The 12,291-nt window shown below is 42.6% G+C and overlaps 1 protein-coding gene across 4 annotated transcripts in view; it reads left to right on the top strand.

Moving 5' to 3' along the window:
* Window positions 1-12,291, top strand: part of LRP8 (LDL receptor related protein 8) — a 318,719-nt gene that overhangs the window by 167,920 nt on the left and 138,508 nt on the right. For all 4 annotated transcript variants that reach the window (XR_013262405.1, XR_013262404.1, XR_013262403.1 and 1 more), the window contains one exon: window positions 3,941-4,069. Coding sequence is in view for 1 of the 4 variants with exons in the window: in XM_077453319.1 (XP_077309445.1) it covers window positions 3,941-4,069 (129 nt within the window). In the remaining 3 variants the exon portion in view is untranslated. The remainder of the gene's footprint in view (window positions 1-3,940; window positions 4,070-12,291) is intronic.

Below are 12,291 nucleotides of genomic sequence, written 5' to 3'. Positions count from 1 at the left end.
AGTGATATTTTGTGATTCTCTCCAGCCATTATTTAAAAAAAAATATATATATTTTTTTAAATTTTTTATTTTTTTTAGCCCTCTGCCCCAGTTTCACCAAGATGAAAACTCTGTATATTTATGCAGCTTCGTGTGTCATCCACCTGCTCAGTGAACGAGCCTCCTACCCGTGCCCCTGCATTGTTCCCTTGTTTTGGGGGCTGCTAGCAGTTCATTCTCCATCCCACGTGTACGATCGAGGAGCAGTGTACAATGTAATAATGCCTGATTGACAGGCATGGCAGAATCTTCCATTTGTATGGCGTTGAACAATGCGAAATCAATTGTTTAATAATTTGACACTTGTCGTATTCAGGTTGGATCTATAAGCAAATCAAACGACGTGCATGTATTTTTAATTTCTTTTTAGTTCTTCAAACAACTGCAAGCGATTATTGGGTGAGTTATAAAATGTTCCATTATTTGCTATGAGGTTGTAGCATTTGTTGTAAAATCAAACCCTTCGCTTCTATAGACTCTTGTGTTGCTAATACTCATCACAATTTTAACTCGGCCCGTTTTGCCTGGGCTTAATAATGTTTATATAGACCCTGATTATTACTAAAAAGATAAGCGGGAAGATTTGGACAAAGCATTGTTTAAATGCAGAATGGGTCATAGTGATAGCGGAAACAATCGCAGCCGCAGTTCGCGTGATGCTCTGATCATTGCGAATACAAATAACAAAGTGCTTGTTTGATTTGTTGGTACGGCGGTGTCACCCCTGGTATAAAATGTGTTGCTGCCAGTCTTGCTGGCTGCCAGCAGTATAATGAGTTACGGCTGGTTGGCTTGTGTTCTGTGAGTACATATTTATAATGAGAAAATTTGATATGGTGTGCACAATGCCAGTTAGATTAAATGATTGGCTATCTTTTTCCTTTCTCTTTTGCTCGTGCCTTACCCTCCAACATTGCTGCCTGCAGATGTTGACTCTAATAGAATAATAATTCAAAGGGTAACTCCACTTTCGTGGGGGAAAAAAAAGGCAAATAAAGAAAAAATAATATAGCACGTATAATTGCAACACTAATCATATTGTAATTGAATGTTATTAAAAATTACCTTTCCCTTTTCAATCTGCAGCCACTGTAATTTTCTGATAATGCATTACAATATGGCTACCTGGCAGTGGCGGCCTGTGCACTACGTGCTCCGCCCCCCCATCCATGTGCCCAGCCCCTTTCATGGATTCCTATGGGGGGGGGGGGCGGGAGAGGGTGGTACTTTTTGAAGCAACTGATTAGAGCCAGAAGCTCTAATAGGCTTCAAAAATGTGCCCGAGCCCCTGCCAAAGCCGCAAGCCCCGTGAGGGGGGGGTTGGTGGGCATAGTGGCTGCATGTGATGGGCACAATGGCTGTGTTTGAGCACAATGGCTGCAATTGATGGACACAGTGGCGGCATTTGGTGGGGGAGGGGGGTTCAGTACTTTTCAGTTTGTTCCCCCCGCCCCAATAATTATGAGCACCAGCCACCACTGCTACCTGGAGTTCTGTACACAGTGTGTGTACTGACCACTCCCCAGAAACATTTCCTGCTTGTGTGATTGGCTCACCAATTTTCCCAGAAGTCTGCACTAAGGTACAAGTCAGATTTCAGACATCCCCTGCAACAATAATGTAATTTTTGGTGCGATAGTCCCAATAGGAACACGTCTAAAGGGATGCAGGCCCAGCAGATTTCCTCATTAGTGCTCTGCAGCTGCCACAGCTGATGGTTAATTATGAAACCACTCCCATTAGACAAACACACCTTTTATTCAGAATAACAAAAGGTAGGAATCTGCAACTAAGGTTTTTCTAATCCTTGCAATGTATATAGATCACCCAGAGAGGAATGTTTTTTTTTTCTCGACAAAAGTGGATTTACTGTTCGTTTCCTCAATGAAACCCTCTATAGCGCTTCTTCACCCTCTAGGTTCAGAACCGAGTCAAAAATAATACTCAAGGCTGAGAATCTAGCAAAAAGAGCTAGCTTATTGGGCTACATCTACACGGCCAAATAACAGGTGGCAGGGGTGGCTGCTGGCAAGAATCAGTAGATTCTTGGTGGTTGTAGTAAATGCTGCCTGTGCACAATGGGTGAGATTTACCAAAATCTGGTGTAGCCCTGCATAGTAACCAATCAGATGCTAGGTTTTACTGTTCAACCTTACAGTTTCATTTTATATTGATTCGCTTCATTCACTAGTGTCTGATATTTTACTGTACTACACGTAGGGAAGACCTAAGACTAAAGTTGCAGCCACACCTGGGCATCTGGAATCGCTGCGATTCTGCCCACGATTTCAAAATACCCAGGTTACAATGGAAAATCACACATTGCGCATTTCAGATGCCATTTATTTAAATGGCACCGAAATACGTAATGTGGTTCTGCCACGATTGCCGTGCGATAAATCTCGCTGCAATCTAGGCAAGCCAAATCGCATGAAGCGTGTCACCGAAAAAAGTTCAGGAGCTTTTTCTGGGCAACATGTTTCACGCGATGCAGTTTGCTGCGATTGCAGCATGATGGAACCGCACCACGTTTTTAGGTTCCATTCAAATGAATGACATTTGAAATGTGCCTTGTGTGATTTGTCGTTCACACCTGGGCGTTTTTTTAATCTGCCTGCAATTCAGAAGACCCAGGTGTAAATGTAGCCTGAACGTCAGGCTTGGGATCCTCCGTTTGCCTTTCCTGCCCATTGGAGCTGACCCTTTTTTACAAAAAAAAAAAAAGATGCTTAGTTTTTCTAGGTGTCTTTTGTCCAGTCACATAAAGTAGCGAGTCCGCTATCCTCTGTCTTCACTTTTCTTGTAGTATTGCAGAAAGTCCAATTATCTTTCCCAGTTTTTTTCCTTGCCCTACAAACCTCCTCTCTATATTGTAGAGATGAGAAGAGGAAATGTTATGTTGTTGTTCAGAAAAAGGCAGCTGGGCAGGGCTGACACCAAACATTGAGATTTTATTGTGGAAAAAGCAACGTCTTATCAGCCCATAGCAAATCTAGCACATCAATGGATATATTATATGTACTTACAGGATCCATGTAATATACCGTATCTGAAGTTTAAGTGCAAGTTTGAATGAGATTGGATGCCGTCATCCAATATGAACAGTTCTTAATAAATTAAACATATTCTTAAGCTGGCCATACTCAGGCTGAATGAAGAAAACTGATTCCTCCTTAATCATCCACAGCAGCTATTATAGCCTGGTAGCTGGCATCAATGACAGAATACCTGAACAGTGACTACATCTTATAGGATGCAGCTTCTATTCGGCCAAAAAAGTCCCATTTACCTCCTTCGGTTATTCAATCGAAGGATGTCAGTAGGAGGGGACAGGGCCACCCACAGAGCAAATTGTGGCCAGTTCTTCTGGAAATCAGCATAGTGTATGGACATGTACTTGTATGAAAAAAAGTATCCTGTTCTCTTTGTATTGCTTCTTTTTATGTGAAATCCCTGGTGTACCTGCTAGTCCCCTTGCTTTCCTATTAAAAACTAACCACACTAAGCAGGAGAGCACAACCTGGTCAGTTCTATAGCTGTGCTGGAAAGTCTGTGTGCTCACCTCCAATGATCAGACTTGTCCCCCCCCACTGAACAGCCATTCACTAGGAGGCTCACTGCTCTGCTGCTCCCCTCCCAGCTCCTACGCAGTTGAGAACAGAATGAACACAAATGAACGTGATCGCTTATAAAAAAGGGGAAAAAAGGTATTTGTAATGTTTTTTTTTTTTTTTTATATGTATACTAAAATGTTTTGCATTTAATTCATTTTTTTTAAAATGAATGGGTTGTTTTACAAGATGATCGTTTACAATCCACTTTAATGGCACAGAGTGCAGAACAAACGATCGCTGATCTTCTTTATGTGAAAACTAAGTGATTGGTAATTCTGTCTTTTCAGTGAAGCAGGTGTGTGCTTTGGAGAAGTTCAGCTGTGGAGAATCCAGCAGTAAATGTATCCCAAAAACCTGGAAATGCGATGGTGAGAAGGACTGTGAAAACGGCATGGATGAGAAGGACTGTCCTTCTGGTAAGTCCCAAGTCTAACGTTGTAAGGGCAGAGCAGCTTGTTATGTTATAGTTGTCTGTAAAATGGGTCTACTTTTTAAGCCAAGCTGTTAAAAATGAAAAAAATGAAAATCGCTGCACATTTTTTTTTTTTCTGCAAATATATATGCTCATTTATTTAATTTTTTTTTTAGAAAAAGAGAACTTAGTCTTTAAAATCCCAGAACTTCTGGGTAACATGTGATACACCCTCTACTCCAAAGGGGAAACACAGGTGCCTTAATGACCAATCACCAGGCCTGAGAATACTAGCTGTTTTTTATTAGGGCCCCTTTCACGTGGGCGATCCACTGATCCCCTCTGAGCAGGCGGATGACAGTTCAGTCTCCGCTCATTGTGCAGAGGGGACATGGTCCTGCTCTCCCCTATGGGAAAATCAGATGGAAATAGACTACCCTCTCTGTTTCCATCTGATCCGCCAGATGGATAGAAAATAGGACCATCCCACCTAGATTTTGCAGACAGGATCGGATCTGATAGCAGCAGATGTCAGCAGACATGTCACCGCTGACATCCACCGATTCATAGGGGAGACTGGAGTGTCCAATCGGGTCCGCCTGAAAAACTGTAAGGACAGCTTGTGTGAAAGGGTCCGAAGAGTACAGTCGGTGGTGAGGCTTGACACATTTGCTTTAAAGGGTAGGGTATGGCTGGGTATGGCTGGGTATAGGCTGGGTATTGCAGGGTATGGCTGGGTATGGGCTGGGTATTGGCAGGGTATGGAGGGATGGCGGTGACTGCAATTGTCATAGAGCAGCGGTGTGGGCACTACAGATCCAGCCCACAGTGCTGCTGCCATCCGATCTCTCCCCTCCACCGTACAGATCCTTAGAGAGGAACCGGCATCATGACATGATGGCGCTTTGTTTACAAGTGATCGCTCCGTCATTTGACGGTGCGATCACATTGTAAACGGCCGGCGGGCGTACCAAGATGCCACCGCTCCAGAGCTAGGCCGAAGCATTGCGGCGATCACTGATCGCAGCGTGTGCTGATCCAAACAGGGTGACCCGTTCGGATCACATATCGGTGACGATCCGTTGCACACCTATCGGCTATGAAGACAGATTAACCAAACTTCATTTGTTCTACCTTTAAGATGAGGAATTTCATTGTGAATGTGATCGCTATATATAAATGGTCCATCTAGTGAACTTAATGCAAAGGACAACAGGGCACTCTTTTCATCCGGGGGAAAGGCACACAAAAAGGTTTCTTCATAGTAAGAACTGTAAATATGTGGAATAGACACCCTCAGGAACTTGTTTGAACCAGCTCTGTTAATTAAAAAAAAAACAAAAAAACTAAGCCTTTCTATATGCACAGAATATAACCGGCTATTTATGAGTAGTAACACCATAGAGTGTTGATCCAGGGAATGTTCAATACTTCAATTGCCTTAGGGTAGCCATTCTCAACCAGGATTCTGTGGGTTGCTCCAGAAGCTGTTTGCCCTTGTACACACGGTCGGAGAATCTGTCGGAATGAGTCTTATCGGACCGTGTCGTCAGATAATCCGACTGTGTGTGGTATGCATCGGACTGATTCCGTCCGAATCTCCGTCCAACCCAATTTTCCAACAAGTTGGAAATATTTCCCGACCAACTGGGCCGGACGGACCTAATCCGATCATGTGTAGAGCATTTTCATCGGACCAAGTGCCACGCATGCTCAGATCAAATTCCTACATCAAAGCTATTGGCTACTAGCCTGAATGTAGTCCCATCGTAACGAAATTACGTCATCACGTTCTGAAAGATCGGATTTTTCGCCAACTTGGCCCGACCGCGTGTATGCAACAGTTTCGGACACAATCCGTCGGACTAAATCCGACGGGCAAAATCCGACGGATTTGGTTGGCAAAATCTCCGACCGTGTGTACGTGGACTTAGGGGTTCGTTACTGTGGCTGGTCTCCCTATCATTTGATGGTGCCTGCATAGTTTCAAGGCCAAAGCCAGGAGCATGACACCAATGATCTTTTTAGCTATCTGTAGGGGGGGGGGGGGGGGGTGAGACCACCACTATAAAGGTTTTATTTGTCCTATTGACTACCAATGTAGAAGGCATCTTTCCCATTGTCCTTGTATTGAATTCAGTAAGGGTTCCCCAAGACCTGAAAATTATTTTAGGTGTTCCGTTGGAGTAAAAAGGCCGACAAAAGAGATCAGGAAGGATTTGTTTTTTCTCTAATTACATCACGTTGGACCATGCTTTAAAAGGGTGGTATTTTCTCTACCTCTAGATCCAATGTGGGTATATTTTTTTGTATATGAAGGTTATGTATTTCTTTATATATACTCATACATACGTGTTATCTATTCTATGTATTTCTTTATATATTGTTTGTTTTTTGTTTTTTTTCTATTGAATGATTGTGATGGACTTCTGTCTTTTTTTTTTTTTTTTCAACTAATGTAACTATACTTGACGTCTACTCAAGTTTGGAGACTCTCCAGCCACACACAATCAGGTGGCTTTATACCAATGTGTAGGGAGGTGCAGGCCCTATATAAGGAAAGGTATGGTCGGCACTCAGGATGACATCCAAATTGGTATTTCTTTATTAAATACATGTACAAAGCTGTACACCAGCCTACGCGTTTCGTACGTTAGTCCTTAGCCATGGCTTTTATGTAGGAAGATTGCAGCGCCTATACACCTGTTTTCCACTATAAAGTGCAGCTAGATATGCTTTGGGCGCACACAAGTTCCTTTTGAAGTAGAAAAAGTTCCTGGATGGCCGCGCTTCAGAAAGGCATCTTTATTTAGTTGAATAAAATCCAAAATACAGTCACATCATCAAAACGTGGCAAACAGGATAGATAGCCAACTATCCTGTTTGCCATGTTTTGATGATGTGACTGCATTTTGGATTTTATTCAACTAAATTAAAGATGCCTTTCTGAAGTGCGGCCATCCAGGAACTTCTTTTTTTACTTAGTTACGAACAGAACCAGCACCTGAGGTCCAATCAAGGTGGATACTTTTATCGTGGGAAACTAGAGCGGTATATCTGCACTGAAAATTCCTTTTGAAGTAAACGTGCTTTGCCCAAACAGAGAAAAATAAGTTTGCGTTAATGCTTCGGGAAGCACATAATTAATTTCCTGTGCTCCCCTGACTCTCTGTTCATTTAAGACCAAAGAAAATGCCCCATACCTCCTATATAGGAGTATATGACTTACTCCGTGTAACTGTGCTGGACCAATCACCAGGCTCCAGTGTTCTCACATGGGGAAGGTCCATAGCCCTGAAAAACCAGAACCTAAGTGACTTACACAGGGTGGTCTCTCTTGCTCCCGGTATCTGAGCAGAGCGATGGAGGAGTGACGGTAAGGGGAGTTTCAGAATCCTGAATGGCCATAGCACAGGTCCACTTTAAACTCCACTTTTTAATATGACTTCCCACGTATCACCACTCCCCGCACACAAACATTTTTTATAAAGTTTACTTCAGAAAACCTCAGTCTGGCAGCTCAGATGAAACTCGCCTTCAGATCAGACACCCCGTTTAGCCTCTAGATTGGCAGAAATGGGGATTGGTATGCCCACATGGCAAACATCAAATACAGGACGGATAGCAAGAGCTGTCTACATGTCCCTAGCACTTTACCTCCGTAAGATCACTCCTCGTACATCCGACTTTGTATTATACATCACAAGCCAAGCTCATATATGTTTCATGAACAAAAAAAAAAGAAACTTGGCACCAAAATCTGTTTCTTCTTGCGGAATGCAGATTAGGCCTGGTCTGAATAGATCTGGGCCTCTGGTGTATTATAAAGTGACCACATTACTACCTGTTACCATGGTGACCCTTGGACACAAAAACTCATTATAAGCTACTGAGGTTTCCTGACGGGAGAATCAAAACAAGCTCCCCGTTCTGTATCGTAATGACAGGATCCCCCTAAGACAACAGATTTACTAAAACGTTATGCAAAATGCATTACGGACATCAGAAAAATAAACAAGCCTCATCTGAGTATATGCAGATCAGTTCCTCAGACAGCAGAGTTCACATTCAGTTAAAAGTGAAGAGTTCCTTGTAGGCGTACTAATCTGCATACACGGATTAAACGTTAGTTTTGTTTGCTACGGGCTAACTTGTTTGTTGTGTGTTAAGACTGTGCCAAAATGCATGGCATTATTTATGCATATTAGCCACATAGGCTGCCGGGCTGATAAATAATGAAAGAAAATGTGATAAGTCTGTTGGTTTTTGTAATTGGTTTGAAGTGCAACTCTACTTCTTGGTTTAAAAAAAAACATTTTCACAAGCGCAGAATCACAAACACAAAAATAGGAATGAATTTATTTCCTTGGGGTTGATTTACTAAAGACAAATAGGCTGTTTACTTTGCAAGGGAAGTTGCACTTTGCAAGGTAGTTTTCCCAGAATAGGGGCAACATTCTACTGAAATCCATCATCCAATCGTGCAAACAAAAATGCAGTTTTCTTCATCTTCGTCTTCGTCTTCTTCATTGGGTATCCTTTTACAAAGTGAAATTTCACCATGTTTGCTAAGCCCTGGAGAAAGTTCCCTTGCAAAATGAACAGCCTATTTCCTTTAGTAAATCCCCCTTGTGTCAAATGTCTGACTGCCTTAAAGTATACATAAAGCCAAAACTTATTTTTGGCTAACGTTAGGAAACCTCTGTTGTTGCTGCCTTTGCCCCTGCAGGGAAATTGCCCCCTATTTGTCCTGATGACTATTACCACCAGCAAATAAAGTGATGGGAAATCCAGAACTGAGACTTTTTTTTTTTTAAAGAGATAAACTAGCAAAGCCATATTAAAAGTAAGAAAGGATTGAAGAGTTTGGGAGGTCAGTAGTATGTAGGGCAGAGTGCAGGGGTCAGAAAGAAGTAGCACACAGTTCAAAGGTCAGTAGTATGTAATGCGCAGGCGAGCTGTATGTAATGCACAGGGCAGGTGTTAGGAGTATGCAATGCACAGTACAGGAGTATGTAATGCACAGGGCAAGGGACAGGGGTATGTAATGCAAAGGGCAGGGGTCAGGAGTATGTAATGCACAGGGCAAGGGACAGGAGTATGGGATGCACAGGGCAGGGGTCAGGGGTATGTAATGCACAGGGCAAGGGACAGGGGTATGTAATGCACAGGGCAGGGGTCAGGAGTATGTAATGCACAGGGCAGGGGTCAGGAGTATGTAATGCACAGGGCAGGGGTCAGGAGTATGTAATGCACAGGGCAAGGGACAAGGGTATGTAACGCACAGGGCAAGGGACAGGGGTATGTAACGCACAGGGCAAGGGATTGGGGTTTGTAATGCACAGGGCAGGGGTCAGGAGTATGTAATGCACAGGGCAGGGGTCAGGAGTATGTAATGCACAGTACAGGAGTATGTAATGCACAGGGCAAGAGACAGGAGTAAGTAACTAGAGGTCAGTAGTACAAAAATGACAGTAAATATGTTAATAGTTGTATCAAGCTTGTATAATTGTGATTAGGCGTTGTTATATCAAAAAACTAAAATCCATATATGTGCTTTGCTATCCATATGTAACCAAAGACCAATCTATTGACATCTTTTGAAGTCCTATCGGTACCTGATAGAGCAGGTGGTGATGGCGAGTTTGACCTTCCAGTGATGGGGACATATTGGGCAATCCATTGGGGGCTCCTAAATTGTAAAAAGATGAAGAACCTCTGACCTTCCTGTCCTTAATGATGTCCCACCAGCAAAAAGTCATGTCACTGTCTCTTAGGCCCCATCCACAACTAAGCGAAGCTCCAAAATCTCATGGCTATTAGTTGTGCTGCTCACACCTGAGTGTAGTAAAGCTTGTAGCTTTGAAAAGTAGTTTTTTTTTAGCTACAAGCGTCAAGCTTCTTTTTTTTCTCTCTTTGTGCTAGTAAAGTGTAAAAAAAAGTTTCACCCTGCAAGGCAATATCATAATGTGCTAGTATGCATTGCATAGAAGACTTACCTTTAAAACAAAGCCCTCCAGTGGCCTGCTGTCAGCGCCGCAGAAGCTTCCATCTCCACTCGGTCTTCCTTCAGGAGTCTCGACCGTGGCACACAGCTCCCGAAGTAATGGGTACGGTGTTCCTTCAGAGCGCATGCACTGGTGACGTGACTGGCTGCTGCTCGCTAGAATATCTCCTAAACGGTGCACATTTATTATACGCTTACCTGTAGGTAAAAATGATAAAACAGTTTGCTACCACTTTAATGGGAGCTCCTGCATGCAGATTCTACCCAGGTTCTTCTGGGTGTCGGATTGTGCCCATCTTCTTTGCCTGGCACAGGATGACGTCACTTCTGCGCATGCAAGTGGAGTCATCCTGGCACATAGACACTGTGCCGGAATGGAAACTGAACTGCTCAGTGTACATGCCGAAAAAAGACTCTGGACCTGTAGGTGACTTTTATTGCAGAGGAGACATTGCTTGCCTCTTCTGCAATAAAGAGCCCACCTGCTCAGTTTTTGGTAGTGGGATTTTACCCCCCTGGCGATGGAACGACTTGCCCCAGAGAAAGTGGCGGGTGCATTTTAGTGGCAGGATTATCTTTGTGACTTGGTCCTACCTTTTTATACATCAGATTTATGGAGTGGTTGTGCGTTTGCTGTTATTTACTAACATCAAAATAAAAACGATGGTCAGGCCTGTACTGTGAAATCTGATTTCTGTCCGTAGCCAGACTAATGTGTATGCTGTGCGTTGCCGGTATTCAGCTCACAGGGAGCTGCGCTTTAGTAGAATTAATACTACCAGATTATGGTTTATATACATGTGTTCTGACTACGGGTTTTAAACTCGATTTGGGATTTCCCATCCCTTCGTTGGCTCGTTATCTCTCTGGCTTGTACATCCTGGTTTCCATAGTAACAGCATCCGATACAGGGAGAGACCACAAGCACGTGTCCCTTTGTCTTCCTAGAAAGACTTAATGACTGCTCGGTTGGGGGGGGGGGGGTCACATGATGCCACCCAGGGTCATGTGTTCTGCTTGCGGTTCTTGAATTCACCGCCCTGAATTTAACTCCCCGAGTCCTGCAATAAACATTGTCACATCTTTTCCAGCTCCATTTAGTTAATCCTTATTTTTATTTTTTTTAAATAGAAAGTCCTTTGGATTTGTTTTTCTGCTCATTAGTCTGCAGGAATGGTTTGTAATTGTGTCTGATCAGAAAATGCTGGTAAATGGTGTGATTCAGTGAATTCATAAACAAATTTAAAAACTGGTTTTGTTCTTGTATTGTCACTATGGTAAAACATAAGCTAGGGAAATAATTTAAGTGATAGGCTATGACACAAGAGACATTAAAGAAATAAATAGTACTGAGAACCCAGATCGCACATGCTACACGCTCCTCTGGAGAATTGTAAGAAAAATATTTTTGCGCTTCTATGCAGAATTCATTATCCTTGTCCAGTGCTAAATGCTGGAATTTTGGTGTTGGTGATCCCTCTAGTGGTCAGTTTTGGTGTTGCAATATAGCCAAAGGAGGAACAAAAGTTTATAATTCTTAAGGGCCAGCTCACATCACATGCAGTCCGGTGCATTTTTTTTTCTGCATCAAAAACGCATGGAAAGTAGGTTATATGGTCTTTAATGGCCTAGTTCACACCAATGATTGCAGTTCCAGAAAAAAAGTAGAACATGCTGCATTTTGCCTGCACTGGAACACTGTAAAAGCATCAAAAATGCACTGGAACTCACATGTCCCTATTTAGGTTTAAGAAAAAAGAGGGGGGAAAAGATGCACTGGACTGAATCAAAAGCGCATTAAAAACGCGCATGCAGAAAAGCATCTGGAATGTTTCCGGACTGCGTTTCTATGGTGTGAACTGGCTCCAAGTCAATATTTTACTACTTTATGAAAAATGTTGAGTAGTTGTTAAAAAACTGCTCAGGGCCATATGCTTTTGCCATATTTCAACACTGGTAAAGCTAATTTAGCATAAATTATTTTTGGATATTATAATGGTAAGAGCAGATTTGTTATACCGAAGATAGATTTGATACAGCAATGACTTGGGTCACTCTAGCCCTAGCATCATTGATTATTTTTAATAAAGAAAATATGGAAAAATGAATTTGATTATTTGACCAGCAAACACGGGTGTTTTTTCTAGGCAAGAAGGTAGTAACTACTGCTACCCAATAAGGTAAACCTGACCATAAACAGGGAAGACCAATGCCATCTG

The sequence above is a fragment of the Lithobates pipiens genome, unplaced genomic scaffold, assembly GCF_037356315.1.
Source record: "Lithobates pipiens isolate NorthernLeopardFrog02 unplaced genomic scaffold, aLitPip1_a1.2 Scaffold_23, whole genome shotgun sequence".
NCBI classification, from domain to species: Eukaryota; Metazoa; Chordata; class Amphibia; order Anura; family Ranidae; genus Lithobates; species Lithobates pipiens.
Note: the sequence above shows the minus strand (reverse complement) of the source record. Positions and strands in the feature narration are given on the sequence as shown.